Here is a 26,518-nt window from a genome sequence, read left to right on the forward strand (position 1 = left end):
TGAAGATGCGAAGAAACTGAGAGAGGGGGTGGGCAAGTTACTTGGATGTTAACGATAATACGATGACCATATTAAATATGTGAAGACCTTGCATGGAAAAATTTATGGTTCGTACTTTAAAGAAAGAAAGAAAAAAAGAAATACATGACAGCAGAGAAACCTTACAACAAAAGAGGAAACATATCTTGAAAGGGAAAACCCATGAAAAACCACCACGTGCTTAGCGTAGGTAATTCCAACATGATATAAATAAATAGCATTTTTTTATACATAATAATAATCACGAGCCAATCCCTTATAGGAAATATAATTGTCTTTACCGCTCCATCTCTTCTGTTACACTGGGACATACAGCCAGGCGGTGTAGAGGTCAGTTTGACAAGGATGCAGTACAGCGCAATTTGCGTTTTGCTCTTTTCTGCATTGTGCTTTGCACCCGTTACGTATAGCGTAGAATTACGTAAGTATCTTACTTACTTTAAGACTCAAATTTTAAAGTGCACGTAAATTAAAAGTAAATTGTATTAAAAGTACTGAGTAGATGTAGCTTAGTATAAGCTTTCTTGTACTGCTATCAGAATGTATTGGGTTTAAATCTCTTTTCTGGTAACCCTGACATAAGTTACCCCCAATAACTTATCTCTGTTCCACCAGGTAAATGCCGGGATGTTACATTTAAATAGAGGCCCTGATCAAAATTCTTCCTCTCTCTCTCTCATTTTTGTTTTATACCTTATCACCTTAACCATACGGTTGTTTCCAGTTCTTTATTTGGATTTAGTTAAATAAACAAATTTTGCAACTTAAAAGAAAGAACAAAACACGTACGAAAGCTTTGAAAGGAGTAAATACTGGCGTTGCCATTCTCTGTGGAGCAATGTGTGTTCAACAAGATCGGATTTGAAACTTTCTTCTTGAATTAGATTTCGACAGTACATAAGATATTTTCCTTCCTCATCTGCTACTGTTGCTAATACTTACAACGACTTATCAAAAAGATAGTCGTAAACCTGGTTCGTTTGCTGAGATAAAAATCCGAAGTGGTAGTATTTCTTTGGCATGAAAATATTAGCTTCGATATTTAAATACCATTAATCTCACCTTTTTAATAAAAATGACAACGTCTATAAACGGTGCTAAACTGGTTTATTATTTGATATAACTTATAATATCCTTTTCTTAAAACTGTTAAGTACACAAACTCACTGACTAGGTAACCATAAAACATGTCCATAGCAACAACTATCCCATAATAATCACTTACATATATTAAAAACATTCTTCTTTTGTTAATATGAAATGAACATTCTACTAAGTATAGTGCACATGTATGAGTACTTTCTGCCCAAGGTACAGGTAAATATTACTCAAACCAAAGTATTTTGTTATATACTATTAGCTCAGTATTACAACTCCCATCATAGATATGAAGCATACGTCGTTTGATTACAAGATATGTGAGATTGTGATGGATAATTTTGTGTAACTTGGGTTTTTCTTGTACTGTTCCGTAATCATACACTTTTACAAATCATCCATATTCTTTAACTTGAGAGGCGTAATCGTTGTACATAGAACAAAACGTTTCATTTCTTTGTCTACCTGTTCTTTGTCCTTCGAGCTGTTGGAAATATGACAGTAGGTAATACATGTTATTGAAATTTCAGATTCGTGTTAGCAAATGAATGTAGTTATTACATTTAACTACTATTGGAAATATGAAACACTGAAACTAAACTAGATATTTGATGAGTTTAAAATGTAAAAGATAAATATGAAAAATGATTAAATAAACATTAATATAAGAGTTCCTTTCTAGATAATTAAGAAACAGTAAAATGAAGATGAAATAGCATGAATAATAATATATTATTTGGAACATCCTATGATTAACACCGATTCTCCTTAGTACTTTTAATCTGATTAGGCCTATTACTTAGTTCAGATATGAATCAGTAATACCATAACGTATATTACAAAATGTTACAATGAGGAGACCACGGCTTGAATTTTACACGTGGAACTACAAGCAAATTCAACCATACAAATAATATTACTCAAATTCAAACTAATAAAGGCGCTATGAAAATCTTGACATCTTAAAGGCACTGTGAACCAATAAAAGTGTGCGAACTAATTACCGTCTTTTGCTGTGTTTAGGGGAAAGGTCCTAAATATGGGGAGTATTTGTTATCTTTGTTTGTTTGTTCCTTTTTTTAAAAAAAGAAACTAATGGTTTAAAAGCGGTTCATTGCAGATATTTAGGTGCTATGATATGATGTGTCAGAACCATGTTCATCGAAATCTACCAACAAAACCGAACTACAATAATAACCATGTAATACTAAAATGAAAACCAAAGTGAAAAAAGGACACCGCGGCTCCTAATATCAAGAAAAAACACGTAACAATTTGAATCTTAAAGTAACAGAAAATAATGTTACAATATATATATATATATATATATATAGAGAGAGAGAGAGAGAGAGAGAGATTGATATAGATAGATAGATAGATAGAGACCTCCTACAATAGCATCCGTAACAAGCATATAAGATACAGAAAATAAAACCAATGAAATGAAATGATTTTGCCCATAGCCCATTCAAATAGCTTTTCTACAACCCCACGAGTAAAAACTCTTTCGCCCGAAGTTGAGAACGTTCCTGTGATGTTACAAACGATAACTAAGAATGGTTATTAAAGAACTACTACAATTAATTCTTTCCTGCATTTGCGTGTGTCTGAAGACGGACTTGGTATTCCGTTCTTCGTTGCAAGTTAATATGCTGAGCGTCTCACATCAACCATAAACAAGCTGAAGAGATGCTTATCCATGATAATTCAATAGTTTACAAGGTCTTCTTCAACATATGAATGCAAAACTTGCTCTCTACTTACTTTGGTTAGAATCACATTTGCATCCTTTGATTCAGTATCTTGCTTTAAATATCTTTCTAATGTTGTTTGAGGCACTTTATGAATGCGAGCTACTTTAAAATTATCCATTCTTCACAGCGGACATCCAGCAATCACATTTGCTTGGTCACATTGTTTTCGTTTTGACTGAGGCGCGGTGGCTCAGTGGTAGAATGTACACCTCTGGTGGATTGGTTCTTGGTTCGATCGCACCTCGCGCCAAGTGAGATTTGTGGTTGACAAACACCGTGTGCGTGGGTTTTCTGGGATTTCTCCCGTTTCCTCCCACTTTCTTGATTCCATCGTTTCATTAATTTCTCATCATCACCGTCTCCCGTAGCCCAGCCGGCATAATCGTAAGACGTAAAACTTCAAAATTTCTTTTTCGTTTTGACACTTAGAAGACAGAAAAGTTCTTTATGTCCACGAGGGAGAAAGAAACTGTACTCAATTTGGAAAGCTCCATAGTACTATCTACAAATCAATCCATATTAGGCAATTTTCAGTTGTTTCTCTTACTGTTATTTCAACAACAGGTCATTAAAGTATAGAAAACTACCTTACATACCTGTTTTGTGTTTATTAAAGAAGACCTTATAGTAGAAAATTTGTTACCTTTAAACGGATATAACAGTAATTTTCTCACAGTCATTGAAAATATTTGAACACTCGAAGATCACACTACCTCAATTCAGATAAAGAAACTGACAGTCCCAGCGAATAATATAGCAAATATTGCCTGACTAAAACACAAATAGTCGTGTATAAAATTTCCCTCAAACTAATTTTTCCTATTATTGAGAAATTGCATTTTCCCAAATTAGGCAACCTCCTCATATACGGCAGCTTCCCTATAATGCGCTTCCTTGTTTTGGCACCATCTTTCTTGCCTTCTCTAATACGAAGAAAATTTTCGTCCTGTTGCCTGCAGAATCTGATGATACTCTCAGTGTGAGGAAAGTCCGAAGTTTCTTTCGGCGGCTCACTCACCATACCCTGTAACATATTTAAAAGTCTTAGCAAAAATTCTGTGTACGAAAATTCAAATATTGTAAAATATCAGGTTACGTGGATTCCTAGTTTCCCAGTAAGTTGCACAAAAATAAATAACCAGCTGTTGATGCAATCTGTACCACCTATAATAATCACAAAGTGCACTCTACAGTTAGCAATACCCATTTATTCCTTCCTCCAGTTCCCTCGTTGCAATAGTAAATTCAACTAGTCCGATTTTTTAGTATTACAATTAACTCGTATAATGATATCATTTTTGTTTTTCATTTTTAAGCATAAATGTACATTATTAGAATGAAAAACATTTACCTGGTTACGGAATTATTAGTCTGTATAAATCTGTAAAAAGTTGACAATTAGGTGGCTACTTGTATAATACGACTTTAACTAATTAAAATATCAAAAACTTTCATATTAGGCATTTGACATCCTAAATTAGTTGCCTTAAAAGTCTCGCAGAAGTTTTCTAATTTCATTAGTTGTAATAATACAGTAAAAGCTTATTAACTTTAGGAATGCGCACGAGACAAGATTTGTGGCTGTCTTGTTTCGAAAATGTGCCATAAAAGTGATGTGTCGACTCGAAAAATGTATATTTCTCTATTGGAAGAGTCGTGCCTCGCTCGAATTTTGTCAGGAAAATCCTGTCTCGACTCGTCTCGTGCGCATCCCTAATTAACTTTGCTACCTCTTTAAGCTGGACACTTGTATATGTTGTCTTTTTTTCTTATGAAAACAGCGTTTTTCGATAAGACATTCATTGTTTATCTCTATAGAAGTTGGTCAATTGCCTATGCTTTGTTTTCATCACATCTTCGAATCCTTTTTCTCCCTTGGTGAACTTGTAGCAAATTTAAAACAAATGGCGATCCAATACATGTTGCAATATTATAGTTACTTTATCTTTGTTGCTTGGTGATCAACAATAATTTTCGAGATGCATAATCAGCCACTAAGGGACATCTAATAGCGGTTAGAGCAGAGCGTTGGACTCACGTCTGTGTGCTCCCGGGTTCGATTTCCAGCCAGTGCTTCCTAATTTTAGGCGTGCTTCTCAAGAGTCGTGAAGCAAACTGTGGAGTCATGTGAATAAAAGACTCCAGAAAGCTCCCAATACGCCCGATCATGTGTTCGTCGTTAGACTGGAACAAATAACGTTATATGTCAAGAAAAATTTACAAGGAATATCTGCACTTTGAAAATTTTAATTGAAAAAAATTAAAAATTAATCTAATTGTTAATGATAATTTTAATTATTCATTAATATAATTATGCATTTAACTATGTTAATGATAATTTTACCTCAGCATTTCAATTAATTAATTAATTAGTTAAAGTTTAATGAGGACATCAAATTGTCTTCGTCACGATAAGGACAATGCTTGAAACAAGCTGCATTAATAATTTAAAATAAAACTCGGTAAAAAAAAGGTAAATCAAATCCAAGATTTACAAATTAAGAAAACACTTACCCCCCCCCCCCCTCAAAAAAAGAAAAACAATAAAAAAGTGAAATAGTAAAGAAGAAGCAAACAATATTACACGCTTTATAAAGAGAAATAAACTGGTCAGGACGTTTGAGAAGAAATTGGATTCTCAAGGCCGTGATAGGAGATATGATGGATGGAAAATGAGCAAAAGGAAAAAAGTCTACTATCGATGAACAATGCCGAAGAGGATACCGTCTACGTTAAGAAGCTTATCGACTTCCAGTAGGTAACCTCTCAGTAATAGCAGATTCCTTTCGATGATGAGAATGATGATATTCATTTAACTTCTAACAAATATAAACGTACATCACGTAAGGAAGTTTGTTTTGCATGGCGTGCTATTTTCTCAACCGGAAGTTGTAGTACATTTCTATCATTTCCGGTTTGAATAAAGAGACTAGAGTAATGCCGAATATATTTTTAAGCCGCTTAATTGATTGCTGAAAACTGCTTCTTGCTGCCTATTTCCATTTTTGCACTATAGCGATCAACGCTAAAACAGGAAGTGGTTAATTCGAGCCACTTCTGCTTCTGGTACACATTTTCAGATGCATAGATCACAAAAAAAAAAAAAAGAAAAAAATAACTTCTTACCTTTTTTTTATCGTTTTTCCTGTATGTTAATTAGGATTGAAACCGGAAGTTGTAGTGGATTTATAATACTTCCGGTTTTAGTAGGGAGTTAAGAATGAAAATAAAATGTAGCCTTTTCTTGGTACGCCTAATCGATTTTAGGAAACCTCTTCTTGCTATCTATTACCGTTTTAGTTCTAGAATAATCAATGTTAAAACCGGAAATTGTTTATTTCTATCAAATTCCAGTTTAAGTATCACTTATAACCGAACACTCGATTTCTAACCTTTAACCTTCTACCTGATGGTGGTCCAGCAAGTGGTTCTTGAGATTAGACTATTTTGTGTTGCAGAAGTTGAGACACACAAATAGTCATTGTAAATATATAAAGGAGTTCTGGTGTGGCTACGTAATTAAAACATGTTTTGCATTAGGAGTTAGATTTCTGAGCTTTCGGCATATATGGCTATGTTAGCCCTCAAGTATGAAGTATGACGACCCCCGATGATCATACTATCCAAGGAAAGGGAAAGAAGGAAGGAAGAGGCCTGGGACGTATATGTTAGATATCATCCCGGCATTTGTTTGTTGTGAATGAGGAAAACCCAGGAATACCTCACAACGGACGGTTCGCCTGAAAAAACTTATACACATTTTCGAGAGAGAATCTTAAAAATGTTACAAACAGTTCTTGAACTAATATAACTTACAAAGATTTGAACGTGTCATTACCTTAATGAGCTTGATTAAAAATAACGTAACTAAAACATAACTTTCAAATAGGTCGTAGTACAACTTTAGTCGCATCTCAATCGACGAAGTGCAGTGATAAGTAAGATAGCGAACTCAAAACCCATCATCGTTATTTGTGGTTTTCTGGGCAGGAATTACATACTTATTAATACCGGTAGTTCCCGAATTGCCTCACGACACTGAGTCAACACTGAAAATTCTATTTCATCAGTGAAATCAACGTCATATACATAAGCTCAATATGCTGACATAATACGCAATTTTCATAAAAGAAATAATTAGTACAGTTAATAATAGTAGTAATCCTATTTATAAAATACAAATACGATGGTGTGACTATAGTCCCACTAATTAGCTGCGCTGCCTGCCTGCCAGATACATATCGATAGATGTACCTATCGTGGACAGGATTTCCAGATTTTCTATTATAATTTAACTGCAGACTTAAAAACTGTATTATTTCAATTTACTTCGGATCACGAACGCTTCTAGTCACAACCTCGACTCATAATTTTATACACGTGTCTTTTACGACATATTTGGCGCGCTAACAGAAACATTTGTATTTAGGTATGCGCGGTGTGAACACTGTTGTCTTTCTGTTGTTTTTGATACATTTTTTGCTGCTTTTTTGAATTAAATAATGGTTCATTGTGGTTTCTGCTTTGCCTCTACCATTTACCTGTGCCAGCAACCATCGATTACAAAGTTAAAGATGTTGTATGTTTTATATTACTACACAGTATATGTATGTTTGTGCCAAAGGTAGATTGGTCCCGCATAGTGGAGTCGCTAACGTTCTCACTTACAGTGCAAGCGGTCTCGGATTCGATCTGAGAGAGCTTTCTGACGCCAGCTGTCGTGAGTAAGGTTTTTCCTGTACATTCCTCGTACACACCAAGCAAATCTTATTATTACCACTATTATCTTAGGTATCATCCAGGAAAATGCCGAGACGATACCTAAGATAATAATTATAGGCCACTTTCTTCCTTCCCCATCCCTTTCTTTCCCTCCGATTCCCTGGGCAGTGTGATTGCCGAGGGATGTCATTCCTCATATGTGAGACAGTCCACCATGGCCATAGATGCCGTAACCCCATAAATTTAATCAATTATCCCACCATAAACAAATAGAAAACCATGTTTCAGGGACGGGCGAACAGAGTAATTGGATTTGCATAAATTTAAATGGTAAAAAGTGTTTCGGTTAGAGATCAGATTTCGGTTCACGAACAAAGTCACGGAACGGATTAATTTCGTAATCCAAAGTACCAGTGTATTTCAAAATAGGACAAGAACCTTAACTATATTTCAATCAACGCAAGTTGGAGAGCATATTAAATATATATAGTTTGCATAGTTTCAGAACTAGGGCTGTCCAAAATAGCGAAAAATCTAATTTTCAATAGACGCTGTTTCGAATTCCAGAAACTGTGCATAGTGGTCCTTATCAGCGTAAAGGAAACCACACATACACAATCGAAATGTGCATATTTCATCATTTTTCAGTAGGTGTATAGGGTATTCCCTACAGTGTGTAATCCTCAGATATGCTTTCAATAGAGTTTTAAGATATACCTTAATTTCAAGAAGGGTCTACAGTAGGAAGGAAGTAAGCCTTGACAAGAATGGACATCCAGTACTTCGGAGGGAAGTCGGAAGTGTGATGAACAGGCAGCTCCATAGTTTTTTGTGTTCGGAATAACGTGTAAAGCGATGTATTTTGTCAAGGTATATTTCAGGTTTTCTTCACTTATAAGCGTGAAAGAAAACATCGCAACATGCGTTTTCTTGGGTATAAGAGATCATGCTGCTGCTGATCCTTAACACTTCCGACATCGCGCCAAAGGATTCCATGTTCACTGCTATCAAAGCTTATCGTTTGCCTACTTTAGACCAATCATAAAGTCAGAGCATATCTCAAAATTCAGTTGATGGCATATCTGGAAATTTCATCCTGTAGGGAACACTCTGTACACCCATTGAACATTAATGAAATATGCATTTTTGGATTGCTTATGCGTGACTTCCTTTACGCTGATAAAGATCACCACCCACAGTATCTCGAATTTGAAATAGGGCCTCTTGAAATTTTACTTTTTCGCGATTTTGGACAGCCCTAGCTCTGAAACAATGCACTTTTCCTTACAGCTCCATATGAAATTTTTCTCTTATTTTCATGTAAGGAATCACCTCTTGTAGTTTGTCGGTATAGTTCATTAACATCCTGTATAAGAAGCCAAAGGGTTAGGGGTGGGTGGAACAAGTAGTAATAATAGTATTATGTAACTTGAAATGGTTTCGTTTCACGTTGTGTTTTTTCCTGTGTGTTAAGGCAGACAAATAATTTCTGAAAATGAATGGTGATAAAATAATTAGTGAAATGAGAATGTAGAAGGAAATGAAATAACCTCGAGAAAATCAACGGAAACGATGTTGTCCACTATAAATTCACGTGGTATGGAATCAAACCATAGACTTCTGATACTAGAAGTGAGCATTCAACTACCGAGCCACTTTAACCACAACAATAAGAATACGTTGCACAAAGTTTAGATATAGAGAGCAATTCCAATTATTGTGTAAATTAATCAGGGTACACCATAATAAGCTATAAAGGTGACCAAGAAAGTTCTGTCGCTTTTTGTGAAGGTCTGTGTTCCATTGGGTCTCACACTGTGACTTGAATGCGAATGGAGAAAAGGCGAGAGTCAGTTGTTGGTGTTAGTATATCAACATACTACCTGGTTGTGGCAGTTCAGTTACACGGTGAACTTGTGTAAGGACAGAGTGAACATTGGATCCCACACAGCGTCATAAGGACGTACATGCTGTACGAGTTCGAACTGCTGTCAAATGCCGCTGCAGTGGGGCGGAAGATATGCCATATCTTCGGTGAGGGTGTTGTGAATGCGCGGACAGTACAGCGGCGGTTTAGCAAGATTAAGGTCGGTGACGAAACACTCGAAGACGCACCACGTGTCAGAAGAAAATTGGGTTTCGGTATTGTCAGTTTGTTGTAAGGTGAAGAAAGAAAAGAAACCCAGAGAGAAGTTTGAATTTGCTTTTTCAGCTCTTTCGTCTATTCTGCCGATTTGTCTGAACATATTTTATGATTTAAAATTGCTCATCAAAACATATTGTTTCTTAAAATGCTAGTTTCGATAATACGAGATTGTTTTCATTTATTTTTTCCTTTTTCTGTTTCAGCTGAATACTTCAAGATATGTAGAAGGACTGATCCAGATGTTCAAGATTGCTTGAAGGATTCTATTTCGACGATTATTACAAACCTGGTAGATGGTAAGTTGAAATATACATCAATTTTTCTTTATTTTTGTATCAATTACTGGTAAAGGGAAAAGGCTGGGACAGTTTGGGACAGACCACAGGAGTCCCCAGAATTGAGTATGTGTTAAGTAGCGCTAGATACGAGACAATAGATTTCCTGACTCGTCTTGATTCTTGTTCTAAAACGACACAAAAATTATATTAAAAAAAAAAAAAAATAGAGAGACAAGGCAAGAAGAATGAGACCATTCTCGTGTCATTTTCAAGACTAATATTGAGACTAGACGTGAAATTTCACGAGGATTGTGGTCAGATGCGCACATACGGAGGATCCACCGGGTCCAGACCCCCAAATGTTGTACAGTCACGAACATTAATAAATGGAGGCTGAAGCCATTATTTCTTATGGCTCTAATCTCCATTTAATGTTCGTGACTGTACATCGACTGTTTGTAGACTTTTTTTTTTTTTTTTTTTTTTACCAGGAATATACTTATTTAACAGAGAAATGATTGATAGAGGTTAAAGATTTGACTTTAAGTACCATCTGTATTCTTTCATTTCTTATAGAATATAAATAATCTAGTTCTTTTTTTTTCTAAAAATATAGACGCAGTGGCAGATATAGAAGGCAGCCAAAATTCAGACGATGATAGGTCATAAATAATACCTTAAAATATTTTTGTCACTCAAAATACTGGGAAGGTCTAGCCCCCCAGCCACCAGTAGCAGATCCAGGGGGGCGATCGAGGCGATTGCCCCTCCCCCCAGAAGAGGAAACTTTCTTATTTTATATATATATATATATATATATATATATATATATATATATATATATATATATATATATATATATATATATATATATATATATACCATCCCAGAGTTTGAAGCTCTTGTAAGTAGCTCTAAGTAGCAGTATGACAACCCACCGCCCCCCTGCAGAAGTAGATCCTGGATCCGCCCCTGCCACCCACTAGCTGTATCCGCCACTATATAGATGACAGTAATTAACAATTATCGTCTTTTCGAGTGCTCAATAAGGTAAGTTCAATATTACATAGACGTATTAAAATCCTCCAAAAGTACTTTGGACCCCTTCCTGGGTGCGTGCCTGCTCGTGGATAAGACTAGTTTTCATAGCTCATAGATCCCAAACAATGTTTTATTGTTTTATGATTCACATACAAAATTATGAATTGATAAAGTAATTGTATGAATTAAATTAAGTGCATTTATCAACGTTTAAAGATGTGCAAGTCATAACAAGAGATAATTGGATAATAAGTATATCTTAATTGTTGCTATATCACACCGTTGACCTCTCACGACACTGAAGAATTCTGATAACTTTTACATGGAGTTAAGGAAAAAGCATCAACATATAGAACAAATTTAGAAAACGTGATGAGAAAAGCTTTTCAAGAATCAAGCTGAGATTAGGAAAAAAATTCTTCGAGACTCAAGACGAGACGAGGCTTACAATTAAATTTAGGAGACGAGACGACCTTATTTCTCATCTCGCCTCGTCTCTTGGACAACACACTAATGTTGAGTTCCACATTTTCTTAAGTACGGAACATACAGAGTGAGATGTAATCACCAAAACTCTTTGGTCGACTTAGTCTCTTTACAGCGACTGAGTAAAGAGCTGATCCATTTCGAAACGAGAGTAGAACGAGAACGCGAAAATAATTAACACTCTCAACGGAGATCGAACGCAGAATCAACTCCCTACCCACTTTACCTTAAAGTAACAACTCAGACAACAACAACAACAACAACAACAACAACAACAAAAAAAAGCTGCATAATTTATACTGTTTACCACACATTAATAGGGTTAACTTAAGGAGGCTCAGGTGGGCAGGACATGTAGTCAGAATGAAACAACCCCATCAGGATTCTGCCGCCTATAGATGGACAATTTGTCCATGCCGACCAGAGGCCGCGGTCGGATTGCCGGCGTCGGACGCCGGCATCTTTCAGCGCGATTTTCGACCGGGACGAATAGTTGCCTTGGCGAGCGGTCGACAAACAGCCGGTAATGAGCATTAAATGCGCCGGCACCGCCGTCGAAAAGTTGTCTTGCCGTATAGTCGGCAAACAACCGTAAAGGCGCAGTAAATGCGCCGGCGCCGCTGTCGAAAAGAGGCCGGCATAAGGAGTCGGCAGAGGGTCGGAAAGAGGCCTTTCCGATTGTTTAGCCGGCTCTGACGGTCGGCAACAGTCGGCAAAGAGTCGGCAAAGGGAATTTTACTTGACGATTTTCGACCGCTTGCCGCCTCGGCAAAAGGTCGGCAACTTTGAACAAGTAGATCGTCGTGCCGCCGCGGACGGGTGCCGGCTGCCTCCGGCGGCCCGCCAACGTCGACGGCGGCAATCCCTCTTTCCGACCGCGACTTCCTGATGGGGAAAGTAGGAATGATTTCAAAGATTTAACTAGAAATTCAATTGGAAAACGACCATTAGGAACACCTAAGCACAGATGGGAGGACAATATTAAGATGGATCTTGCAGAAATAGGAATACAAAGTAGAAAGTGGCTCCAGTTGGCTAAGGGTAGAAGTCAATGGAGAGAGATTTAGTGAACGTGGCATTGAACCTCCGGGTTCCATAGGTCATAGAGTTAGTTATTATTTATATGCAATTCTTCATTTAAATTCTCAGCAACATTATCACTTTCACAGCATAAATTTCTCTCTCTCTCATTACAGGCGAGCCAATGTATGAAATTCAATCTTTGGATCCTTTGTTTATCCCAGAGATGACAGTGAACTACAGGCGAGGACCAATCTCTGGGAAAATGATTTTGGGTCAAAGCTATACTTATGGACTGAAGGATATCCAAATAACTGACGTAAGGTAAGTCTTCTAATACTAAACCTCACGGCTGTCGATAAAGTACCGAGACCGATTTTCTTCGCTAGATGTCGTGACTTGCTGGCTGATTAGCATCTAGGACAGGTTGCTTAAACTACAGACCTGAAATTTGAACAATACAGTAGAATTTCAACTCCCTCTTGGCTATATGGTTAGCACACGCGAGACCTGGGTTCAATTTCCGGTAGGGTGGTTTCGATCCTAAGTTAAGCTGCAGGTCCACGTGCCGTATAGCCTCGGTGTTGAAAGGTACGCCAAACTATAAATCATCCTACCAGTACCTAAGACTTCTAACTTAAAATACACTTCTAAGAAAGGACTCATAATTTTCTACGTGGAAGCGAGTAAATGGGGTTTGCAACTATTATAAAATGTTCATATTGTCGGTAAAGACACGTAGGGGCGTAACTTGCAAAATTATGAGTTTGAGTTTTGAGAACCATGCATGCTTATTTAGCCTGCTCTGTCAACCATAAGACTTTCAGAATTACTTATATGAATGGAGATATGAGCTGTCCGCAAATGGCGTATCTTGAAATTAAGCGTCTAAAAATATGTGCGAAGAGGCGTAACTAATGTGTAGGTATTCGCCCGTGATTAGTTCCTTTGTAATTTCTATTTGTGAATGAGTAAACTGGCATAACTTCTTTCTAGAAAGAAAAGAAAAGAAAAGAAACCAAAACAAAAGAAAAAGAAAAAAGAAGAAAAAGCAGAACACACCACATATTATAGTACTAAAGCAATAAGAGAATTTTTGCTCTTGGCGTTTCTGGAGTATGGCTTTTCAGTGTGTGCTCAAGTCCAAGAATTAAGTGATTCGCTGAGAATAATAACAGTAGATCATAACCAAAGTTCATTATGAGAAAAGGATGTCATTATTACTTACATTCAAATGTTCATTTTGGGCCGCGGTGACTCAGTGGTAGAGCGTTCACCTCTGGTGCTTGGGGTCCCGAGTTCAAACCCTGCTCCCGCCAAGTTAACTTTGTGGTGGACAAACACAGTTTGCATGGGTTTTCCTGGGGTTCTCCCGTTTCCTCCCACTTTCTTCATTCCACCATTTCATTCATCTCTCATCATCACCGTCTTCTTTAGCCTAACCGGCAAAAACGTGGGACGTAAAACTCAAAAATTTCATTTCAAATATTCATTTGCACTACGTGCGAATTTTAAGGTGGAATATCAAAATATTAGGGATTCTACTTTTCTATTCCTACGAACCTATGACATGCTCTGACTTGAAGTTAGTTCGTGCATTGATCATTATCTATATATATAAAAGAGAACGTACAAATCCTTTGTTCCCTCATCACGCTAATACGGCTGAACCAATTTCTTTCATTTTTGGGGGGTTATTAGGATTTGGACCCTAGATGGTTTTTATCATATCACTTTAATTTTTAATTACCAGTGTCTTGAGATAATTGACCATTCAAGTGTCCATAACGTACAAATCCTTTGTTAGTTCATCATAGGTAAAAATAAACGTATTTATATGCAACCCGCATGACCGTGTCACTCGGCGGGTTAACATAAATGACAGGCGATATAATATCACTTGAAAGCGAAAAAGTAAAAATTATCTAAGTAACAAAGTTTATTGCGTTCCGGGGTGACCGCAGCGAAGCGGGGCGGGTTAACATAAATGACAGGCGATATAATGTTAACATTTACTGCAATCTTCTATGGTTTTTATCATATCACTTGAAAGCGAAAAAGTAAAAATTATCTAAGTAACAAAGTTTATTGCGTTCCGGGGTGACCGCAGCGAAGCGGGGTGAACGCTGCTAGTTTTCTATAACATTTAGTTTGGTGAATAATAGTATATTGCAGGGTGGATTGATTTAAATCAGTCTGATTTAAATCACTTGATTTTTTAAATAAAAATCGTTGATTTAAATCAAATTCCGAAATGAATTAATTTAAAGTGAAAGTAAGTAAAATCCCGTTTCTCTTCTGTTATTTCGATTATGGAAGATAATAAACGTAATACAATGAGACTCAAATGTATGTAAGCACAGTATGAAAACGAGTATCATGTAGGGAACGATCAGGGAAAATCCCGTTTGAACGGGTTACGGGTGAACCCTGCTTTCTTCTCTTTGTAACACAGGGTTTTAAAATTTCTATTCCAACCGGGAGATCACCATGGACATTTAACATGTAAACTCTTTTGTGTCCACGTCTATTTGTTTGTTTCCAGATAATAGGGGCGTATTTAGACGGGTCCGATCCCCTCTCCGAAACAAAAAAAAAAAAAAAAAAATAAATAAAATTTTGGGCGAAATTTATGTACTAAATACAAAGAAGTTCCTCGGGATCGTAATACGACAAATTTTGGATGCGTTAAAGTATCGAATAATACTTTTGATAAAGTGGATACTTGAACCCTTGCAGAACATGCCGCGATCTGCGATATGATCGCAGAAAATTTGCCGCGCCTGTGCAGGAAAAATTGTCAGAGGAAATAAAATAGCCAACAGAAAAGTATAAAAAAGTATAAAGACATATGAGCCTGCTATGTATAGATGTCTTAAATGCACGGACAACTCGCATTTGAACTGTTTTTCACGTCACATAAAGCATATTTTTAACAATCATAAGTGTCTCTTCTTCTGGAACTGATCATCTTGATTTTTAAATTTTGGAATTCCTGCAGAAAATTCCTACAGGGAATTCGTGTTATTATTCAGTTCAAAATCTTTTATCGTCGCGAATTGTGTCGAGGAATTTGAAGCTTTAAAATATATAAAACGATAATTATGCATGTTGTGCTGTATGGGTCTGAAACATGGTCGCTTACGCTGAGGGAAGAACGCAGACTGAAAGTAATTGAGAATAAAATCCTGAAACAAATATTCGGAACCAAAAGGAACGGAAATGAGAAATGGCGAAAATTTCATGATGAGGAACTGCATAATTTATACCATTCACCAAACATTGTTAGGGTCATCAAATCTTGGAGGCTCAGGTGGGCAGGACATGTAGCGAGAATGGAAGAAAGTAGGAACGCTTTCAAAGTTTAACTGCAAGTCCAATCGGAAAACGACCATTAGGAAGGCCTAGGCGCAGATGTGAGGACAATATTAAGTTGCATCTCGCAGAAATAGGATACAAAGTAGATAAAATACAAAGTAAAAACTGGATCCAGTTGACTAAGGATAAAAGTTAGTGAAGAGCTTTTGTGAACATGGCATTGAACATCCGGGTTCCATAGGTCATAGAGTGAGTTAGTTAATTTTAGGCGAAAGTTATGTACTTTATATGTATTTTGTGCCGCTAGCTAGTTCCAATTGTTTAAAAATATGCCCCTGCCAAATATCAGTAACTTTCGTGAAAAGAAAAGTGTCATGTTGATATACATTGCTGTACTTTTTCCTTAATGCTTAAGAAACATTGTTTGGGATTGAAATAGGTTAACGATTGGGAATTAATTCAAAATTAAAACCCAATACTTTCACGTAAATGACATAATTAACATTTAATACTAATACCTAATGTGTTTTCTTCAGTTCGCGACTTGTATTATACGAAGAAAAATATTTGATTTAAATAAAAAAAAAATCAACAAAAATGATTTTTTTGAAAAAAATCGTGATTTTTTCCACCCTGTTATATTGAATATAAAACAGTCCCCAAGGGCACCGATTTCTCTGCAAATTTGGGGGGCATATTCAGATGCAGAAGGTATATATATGAAGATTTTAAGAAAATTGCGCTCAAATTACGGCAAATATTGTATACTCATAAATACAATAGCGGCCCCACATGAGCTTTGGGGGGCCCGGGACCACTCGACCTTCCAGGATGTAACATGTAAATCCTTGAAATCTCTAATTCGAACGTTTAACGGATCACCACAGTTTCTTCTCTCTATTATCACTCAAGATAATTTTAATACAATGTAAGAGTACCAAATTGTAACATCGGAGAGATATATCCTACCGAAAATATGGGATGAACGGAACGATACAAAAGGATAATAAAAAATTGAAAGAGAAATATTGAATCAGAGCAAGGTATAAGGATTTTGTGAATGTTGTGAGTCGTATATTCGATTAATGAACTATGGGAGTTGTGAAGTAACAACATTTTCACATACATATACAAGGTGTTTCAAAACAACACCGACAACGTTTGGGAGGTGATTCCTGACACCAAGATAAGGCAAAAAGCATAGACCAAACATGTGTACACAAGTGCTACCATTCTAAGTTATAGGCTTCCGAAAATCTTGAAAAAAATAAATTTAAAGGACCATGGCTCCAAAATTATGGGACCTATCGTAGTCGGGTCAAGACTTTATTTAGGAACTAGTATGTGCCCTACCCAAATATCCATGTTTCAGAATCCTATGGTATTTCCGCAATAATTTTCACAGGGGTAGTTGGTGAGTACTTCAAATTATAAGTCCGTATCCAAACTCCCTCTCTAAAAATTGTTGCGTGAGTACCTTATTATTCTGGAATTGTATTTTTGGATAGCGCATATGTTAGTTCCTAAGTGAAGTCTTGATCCGACTACGGTAGGTTCCATAGTTTTGGAGCTATTTACATTTAAAGCTCATTTTTTCATGTATTCGGCAGCTTATAACTCCGTAAGGAAGAATTTGTGCACTCAGGTTGGTCTATACTTTTTATCTTATCTTTATGTGAGGAATCACCTCCCAAACGTTGTCGTTGTTGTTTTGAAACACCCTGTATATACCTCATGAATGAACTTCTTTCTTTTTTCCTTTATGACTAACTTTTCCACCGTTGTGTCTACATATTCACTAATAGGCCTACATTAATGTAATCTACGGCGTCATGTAATCATTAAGTCTCCTTACCTAACCTTGATCCAAACTTCCCTTGTGGCTATGTGGATAACGAACCCACCTTTGTCATGGGAGCACCGTGTTCGATTCCCGGAGGGAGCTCAACTGGTTGGGATTCAACGTTAAGCTGTAGGGACAAGTATTTTATAGCCGTTGCGCTGAAAATAATATTAAATTCAAATCCAACTTTAATCAGACATTAGGTTCTCTAGTTATGGACAAAAATGACCATAACTAAAATGTGTTTCGACAAACTTTCGACGACCATACTTCCAAAAATGACATATCATTGCACCAGCGTTAGTCTTGAATTTTTTTCTTCATGTTTTCATGGGGGATACCATTTCTCAAAGTTTGTCAGTGTTCTTCCAAACGAAGTTTATTTACTTCAATAGGAAATGAAAAACACCTTTCATATTTTAACGCCAACTAACTTATTCAAGAACATCACGAATTATGTCAATTGCGCAACGGTTCCATTACCATAACCGAACGCCTAGATAATTTAATAGTCACGGCAGTACTCTCATTGCTGAGCTAAAGGTGTTAAGGATGATGTAATGGCTCTGTAATGTCACCGTTTGGTGCTCCTCCTCTCTCCAAACCACACAGAGAGGAGAAGGAGTAAGATAGAAAAACTAGCCATGAGAAACAGCAGGAATGACATACAAAGAAATGCATTAATAACATGATCGATGTTGTTTTAGGAAACAAATTACTCGGAGATCAATGACAAAGCTTACGTGGCCTCTCCATTGCCTTACCTAGAGGATCAGGTGGCTTTTGTGGTAGAGCGTTTAATTTTAATGTAATTGGCCTCTGATTCGAGCCCAAGCCATGTAAGTTTGTAGCGAATAGCAATTTGTACACAATTTTTTGGGGTTCTCCTCTTTCCTCCTACATCGACATTCCATCAGCTCTTTCATTTATCATTCACTTTCAATAGTTATCCATCTTCTTTAGCTTACAAATTGTAAAACTGGGTAAAGCTAGGAATTTAGTTTTATTTCCGTTCTCCTACTCTCGACGGTGACATTCCCATTAAACCTCAATCAACGAACCGTCCTCTACTTTGATTCAGCGTTTCTCTCAGCTATCTCGTAGAAGTGCGTTCTTACGTCATAAATTGTCCAGTTGGAAGCGATTATTTAGGTAGTTTGTCTACCTAAGGATAGCGACCCTTAGAAAGGTCGCGACAGGAATTCATGAGGGTGCCGAATTTAGGTGAAAGATATAATTGTAATAAGATTTTAAGATTCTTTTAACTTTATTTCCTTGATAGATATCGATACTGATTTTGAAATACAGTAAAATATAAACGAAATTTTAAACTACTGGAGAATCGGTTAATACAATTGAAATCTTTCTGTTTTACGTCCTATAATTCTGCCCTTTAGGCTAACGGAGACCATGATTAAATCAAGCGAATGATGAAGGCAGAATACGTGGAATTAAAAAAGTGGGAGGAAACGGGAGTTTACCGAAAGAACCCACGGATACAATATTGTCCGCCACAAATTTACTTAGCAGGGATGGAACCAGGGACCCCACTCACCAGAGGTAGGTACTGTACCACTGAGTTACTATGCCGCCAAATACAATTCAAAATGAAAGCTACACACACATATATATACGTATATCGCAATGACTTTATAGGTAGAGACTAAATGATGGTCCGGGCGAGTCTTTTCCCTTCATCAATTTTATTACAAAGTACTAATTACAAATATCTTTGATTACAAAGAGTAAATAATGTCTTTTCTTAATGACCAGATGAAAGGATATCGGTGTTTTGCCGGGTGCCCTTCCGCTCATGGCAGCATCCAGAACACTGGCAAGGTGTATAGGTAAGATTGTGGATAACCTCCTCAGCTCACGGCAGCCTCGCAAGGTTTAAGTTGAAGATGGGATCCCTAGTCCAGTGCGACATAGGGTATAGGAAAGGTGTACTTCTAGTCCAATGCGACCTCAGAGCAGGTGATGGTTAGTTGATCAGTTGGTCGACTGATGCCAGATCCCTCCGTGGTTGCGCTTTTATTTGTCCTCTTCGGGTCCTTTCGTGAAGTTCGTCATCTTTCGGCTTTCTCCGGTGTCTTTCGTGTTGACTTCTCGTCTGCTTCATTTTTTGTAATCAATAACTCGTGTTGTATTAACATGAGCTTCTGTCGTGATGTGGGGATCCTTACAATATAAAAGTGTATGCAACAAGCAACAATACAACAATAATTAAGAAAGCTTGTTACATTAGAAACAGCAAATTAGTTAGGGGGGAAAGCAGTGGCTTGAGGATGTGATAAAAATAGGTCGTGGTATGAAATGGATTTAGAAAACCTGATTTAATGCAATAGATTAGCTGTAGCTAACTCAAGAGTTACGCTTATAATGAAGATTTAAAGAAAATAAATTCAGGGGTAATTTATTTTACTGAAGTAAAGTGAACAGTTGCAATTTAAAGTGTGCGTGAAGGTTATAATGCAACTGCATAGTGAAAGTTACATAATATACGGTACAAATTGATGCATTGCATGTATATAAATAATTTGGGAAGTGCATATATTAAAAAAAAAAGTGTTTTTAACATTAAGTCTTACGTAATTTTGCTGAAAAGAAAAGTGTTTCCTCGTTAATTAGAAAGCAATTGTTGATCTTTTCATATTTAAGTATAGAAGATTAGTAAATTACCTGTTTGACAGTGTTTGAAAATGAAACTTAAAGGCTTGAAGAAAAACAATCAGAGACAAACAACCGTAATTACTATAACTGTGACCAAGACCTTACCGCTACCTCAATGACAGTGAGGTAGTAATTGCATAATGAAAAGTCAGAGGTCAATCCTTCGAATTCCTCCTTTCATGGAGATGGTATGAAGAACGAAACAAGGTCGTTGAGCAAATTACTTTCACATAATTTGATGTTTCTTTTTTGCTGTTTTAAGTACATTTGCAAAGGATTTATTTTTCTCTTGATGAACGTGGCTCGTGGCCGTGCAGTGAATAGAGATGTGGCTTTGTTGCGTGACACCAAGGAAAACTTGTGTATGTTTTTTTGTTTATTCTTCGTAATACAAACAGTAGGTTTACTACAGGGCATGATTTCTCAACCTGAGGCACGGGAGTTGCCGCTGTAAGGGTGACCACATGTGGGTTTTAGAGTGCCAGTTGCGCCCATCAGATTATTTAACGGGCACGAGTTTTATAGAAAATAGTACAGCCAAACTTGAGAATGATAAATATGGGGGCAAAATGGCAACTTTTGGGAGAAGAATGGTATATTTGGAAGAAGAATGGTATATTTATGAGGAAGAATGGTATGTTTTGGGAGAAAAATGATATATTTTGAGGGAAGAATAGTATATTTTGGGGGGAAGAATGGTAAATTTGTGTGGAAGAATGGTATATTTTGGGAGGAGAATGGTATGTTTTTGGGAAGAATTCTTCATTTTGGGGGAAGAATGGTAAATTTTGGGAGATTTGTGCCCAAGAACTTGGAGATGATTAGCATCCTGGTTGGTGCTTACGATTTATTGGTTTATTAGTTAAGGCGGTGCGGCAGTGGGAGAAGATGAGAACGTTCTCGTAGGGTTACAATATTTTCAGTTATGTAAAAGAAAAACATTTTGAAACAATTATTTCTATGAGATAATTTCACATAGGGTTCTCGTTCCTTCCAAGTTTCTTAAATACGATACTCCATAGTAATCTGTACATGTCATGTTTCAAGCTATATTGCCTATAATTATATTCATATCATTTTTACACTATTTAACAGTCAAGTTACTTCTGTCGTCTGAACACTAAACATTGAGACTAATCTAATTCTTGGTTGGTAGTATGAGTTTTTAGCGTCCACTGCAGTACCGAGGGTATATTAGACGTGGGGTTACAGTTTAAGGAGGAACCCAAATCTCAGTAACGCGTTCGAATTTCAAACTTCTCCGTGCAGTAATCGAACCCGGGGCCTCGCGCACCAGAAAATATTCCTTCTTCATCCGTTTCTTGGAGCTGAAGAGAAAACTTTTTGCTGTAATCATGGCGTAGAGCAAATTAAACGGGAAAAGAATAAAGGGCCTCTGGAACGGGTAGTACACCATAAAAACGGGCAATCTGAAACCTAATGTTTCTTTCTTCTTCAATTTGTAACTTTTCAGTATTTCAATTTCTTGGTGCCTATTTTCTTTCCTTTTTCTTTTCTATTTTTATTTTAAATTTTGTAGCTGGCCAGAATGATGTTGTTATTAGCATTACGGAGGTTGTTAGCGTACTTTAATTCTGATATTGTTAAACATTGTCTGCCAACAGCAGCAACCTTTTTCTGACCAAACCACGACGTTTCTTCTTCAATTTTTCTCGTAACTTAGTCAGGAGATGGTAATAATAGGTAAAAGTGATAGTTTGTCCCTTGGTAGGTAATCTGTCATGATTATTCCATCACAGTTTCAGAAAACGGAAAGTATCACCTTGGAGCCAGATTTCTGCAGTCGTACCTTTTTACGGGGGAGTAGTAGTACATCCATTGTTCGCTCATATGCTTTCTCTCTGAGTCATGAAGATAAACCCAACTGTCATCCATTGTCACTTATCTTCCGAAAAAATCCTCTTCATCCACCTCACAGTGATGCAACATTTCTTTTACTGCATTCTCTGTATTTCTCTTCTGGAAAGGTGTGAGCGGTCATGGCACCCACTATGCTGACATTTTCTGAAGATGCTGCTAGTTCTGAACGATATTCCAGGTAGACCCATAACTCATACTTGTTGAACACATAACACTTTCAATAGATATCCTCCTGTCTTCCATTATGACCTTCTCAACTTTCTCCGTCAAGGCGGCATCATCAGTGAAAGATGGTCTTCCAGATCTAGAGGCGTCCACGATGGTCATTTGTGAGTTTAGAATTGGTTTCCACTTGGACGCTTCCATAGGATGGGATTTCATCCACATAGACTTCTTTCATCTCTTCCTTGATCTGCTTTGCTGATTTGTCCTGAAGATGGAGGAACTTAATGACTCTTCGTGCCTCCACCCTATCGATCATGTTACCTTCAGTGATTTGTTTTAAAAAAGAGTTATTCTAAAGAGTTCAAAATTTGCATGTTTAACATACAAGGATTTAACAATAAAATGCATGTCCGAAGGGATTCGTACTTTGTCACCTTCTAGATGATTGCACGAACGTTTCAATACCTTCTCGTATAGCGTATACCTATCCCATATACGCTATTCATTCGTAAATTTACAGTGAATACAGGGCGGACTATAAAAGTATTAGGTGCGTATACGACGACTACTCCAATATACGTCCTACAACATTGCTGGTTTCCCCCTACGCAAGTAAGGCAGTTCGCACAATCGTGAAGTAGGAGAGGTAGCACGGACATTCATTGAACGCAGTAACAGGAGTTATTTTTAAAGCTACCACGTGAGAACTCAACTAATTTCACTTTATGTTTCAAACATTTCCTCTTTCACCCCTACATTTAACTACATGTTTTGAAAAACGGCCACCCCTCTAGAGCACAATCTCTTTCAACAATAAGCGCGGATCTCGTATTGTGTGCAAGACTCCAAATGCTTCAATATTTGTTGATTTATGCACATTTTTTGAATTGTGAACGAGCTATCCTTACATTTTATCCCGTTCATCTTTTGCCTTTCACCAATCTTTCCATCATATTCGTCCGGATGCAGATCTTCCCAATATCAAAACCTATTTCTTTCCTCTTCCCAGTCATTTGCAATACTCTCTTCTTTTTTTTTTTCGTAATATCACTGCTACTTTCAATACATTAGTTTCCTTCAAAATTGATATTAGAATTTAATAAGCATTGTATCGTTCACATTATATACCCGTTATGATAGTAGAATTTTTCAATGCAAAATTATGAATTTTTTGTCTTAGAACTTTATGAAAGTGTGTATTCATTAAAATAAACCTGTGCCACTCTTTTCTTTATTGATACAGAGTAAATTACTACAAGCCTGAAAAATTTCATTTAGAAATGGAAACGAAAATTCCTCGACTATTTTGTGAAGGGGATTACAAAGGAGAAGGACGCTTGGCATTGTTCCCAATGTACGGCAAAGGACGATTTAATGGAACATACAGTAAGTATTATAACCCGTTATTAATGTAAATAATGTTTTTGTATAATCCTGATGTAACTATTAAAAGGCAAGGCCCATTTTAACAATTTCAATATTTACGCTATTTTTTTTTCTGACAATACTATAGAACAGAGAAAAATAAATTCATTTGTTTACTTTACAGAAAATGACGCAGCGAGAGAAGTATAGGTGGCTACATTTAAAACAATATCAATTCATAACATTAAGCAAGCTTCGCTAAACTTATATAACAAAAGAATCCAAATCAGGTTTACATACTTTTTTTTTACTGTTTACAGAGATACATCTTAATGTATAAACACATATAATAACTAGTGTGATACAAACAGACACAAGCACTCTTTCAATAAGTTCAGAATTATACTTTTAAAACAGATAAGCCAACATAACACACCAAGAGCGAAGAAAATAAGTAAAGCAGTAAGTATACTATAAGTAAGTACCAGAGAGAGTTGTAAGAGCAAACCCTAATTAGGCGGACTTTGCAAGGATCAGAAGATACTATCAGTCGCGAAACGGCCCTTACCAGAGCCATTCAATAACCATTAATCAAGAACAACAAGTGGCCCCATACACCATGTCACATCCGAAACTTCCTAGGCAAAGCAAGAAGGGGAACAAACCCTATACAAGAAAATACACGAATCTAGGCACAGCCCCTTAACATCTTCAGAAGGGACAGCTAGATGCTGCCCCAACGCATCTTAACCAGGAACCACTAGAAGCAACAGCAGCCTCTCAGCAGTCAGAACAGCACAACGAAGCTTTTACAAAAAACTCAAATTAGTCAATGCGGCGCGGTGGCTCAGTGGTAGAGTGTTCACCTCCGTTGCTTATTGTCCTGGTTCGATCCTAGCTCGCGCCGCGTGGACTTTGTGGTGGACAAACACCGTGCTCGCGGGTTTTCTCGGGGTTCTCCCATTTCCTCCCACTTTCTTCATTCCACCATTACACTCATCTCCGATCATCTCTCCTTTAGTCTAACCGGCATAATCATGGGACGTAAAACTTAAAGATTTCATTTTATTGTTTCCCAAATTAGTCCTCTTCAAACCCATGGAAAACACTCAGCATCTGATGAAGACCTCTCTCTTCCCCAGCGACAACAAACATATAACATATAACATATCTCTGATAACAAACATACATACAATATGTGGTTTCACATAGTAACGTCGAATGTTTTTAATTGGAAAATGAACAATTCCATTAAAAGTAATTGCAAAAATAACACGAAAAGGTATATTAGAATTCCCGGTAGGAGCTCATGTTGTTCGGATCCCCATTTCATGCAGCCTCGCTGCTGACATGGACACTAAACTCGAATGCAACCAACCAAGTATATTAAGCAGTTGATTTGATTTGAGTTTAGTGTCTCTTTCGGCTATATGAGACGCGGACTTGCAGCTTAACGTAGGATCTGAACCAATGAGCTCCTGCTAGAAATCTAATCCGAGTTCTCTATGTACTTTAACCGCTTAGTCACGCGAGAGCTCAGTATAGTACACAAACTTTTGTTGCCTTTTAATTGTAGTTTAATGAAGACTTTGCATTTTTAACAGCCTCACATCGTTTTCTTTATACGTTCTAAATGCCTTGCGAGACTTATCGAAATTCAGAGACACTTGGGATTCTGCTTCTTTTACTAAAGTTTCTATTTCTAACAGTTGGCCCAACAACACGGTTGATCGAATAATATAATCGAGATGATGTTGACAAACTGAGGCTGAGATGCTTAAACCAAATTATCATTAACTGTAAGATTTGAGGGTCGGTGAGATAGGAGATTTTTTTTAAAAAATGTTGAATTGTCCTTCTAAATACTAAGTTACCTCGTTGGGTTGAGTCAACAGTGTGAGAAACGAGATCATATAACTAGATAGCATTCTTCTTCTTACTAACCTATAAAAAGTATGTTAAAAGTAACCAGAATTATAATTTCTTTCATTTATTAAATAAAAAAGCGAAGAAATCGTTTTACAGGAAAAGTAAAAATGTATATCGGAAAATGTGCAGGAAAACTCATAAAACTTACGGGAGAAAAGTAGAAAATCTGGCAGCTCAAATATAAACCATATATTTGCTTAAACTCTTCGTAGTTTAGCTCCGAAAGCAATATTTAGATCCTTATAAAGTTTACGTAGGACCACAAGAAAAGAGCACTCTTTCAAACAAAATTGAATGCCTAAGTTATGCTGATCATACTCATTGTGATATGAACAAATTAAATGAAATCAACTTTTTGGGTTTTACGTCCCACGATTATGTCGGCTAGGGTAAAGGAGACGGTGATGATGAGAAATGAGTGAAATGGTGGAATGAAGAAAGTTGGAAGATACGGAGGAAACCAGAGAGAACAATGCACACGGTTTTTGTCCAACACAAAGTTCACTTGACGCAAGCTGGCATCGAACAAAGGACCTCAGACACGAGACGTGAACGCTTTACCACTGAGCCACCACGACTACTGTGACATGAACACTGGCAGCCATTGAAGAGTATCATGGTATTATGCTCATAAATTGCGACCAATGATTTTAACCTGATAATTCATTAATTCATTTTACCGTACAGAATATATTAAGGATAAAATGGTCGATAATAGAATCGTCAGTTAAATATTAAATCAGCGCAATATTTGAATTCT

The 26,518-nt window shown here is 36.9% G+C and overlaps 1 protein-coding gene across 1 annotated transcript in view; it reads left to right on the forward strand.

Annotated features, from left to right (window-relative positions):
* Positions 1-303: 303 nt before the first annotated feature.
* LOC145693503 (protein takeout-like) overlaps positions 304-26,518 on the forward strand; it is a 33,494-nt gene continuing 7,279 nt past the window's right edge. Inside the window, exons 1-4 of the mRNA XM_081769570.1 lie at positions 304-460; positions 9,963-10,055; positions 12,761-12,908; positions 23,708-23,850. Of these exons, the coding sequence (XP_081625696.1) occupies positions 385-460; positions 9,963-10,055; positions 12,761-12,908; positions 23,708-23,850 (460 nt within the window). The 5' untranslated portion in view covers positions 304-384. The remainder of the gene's footprint in view (positions 461-9,962; positions 10,056-12,760; positions 12,909-23,707; positions 23,851-26,518) is intronic.

The sequence above is a fragment of the Thermobia domestica genome, chromosome 8 (assembly GCF_964235325.1).
Source record: "Thermobia domestica chromosome 8, izTheDome1.hap1.1, whole genome shotgun sequence".
In the NCBI taxonomy this organism is placed as follows: Eukaryota; Metazoa; Arthropoda; class Insecta; order Zygentoma; family Lepismatidae; genus Thermobia; species Thermobia domestica.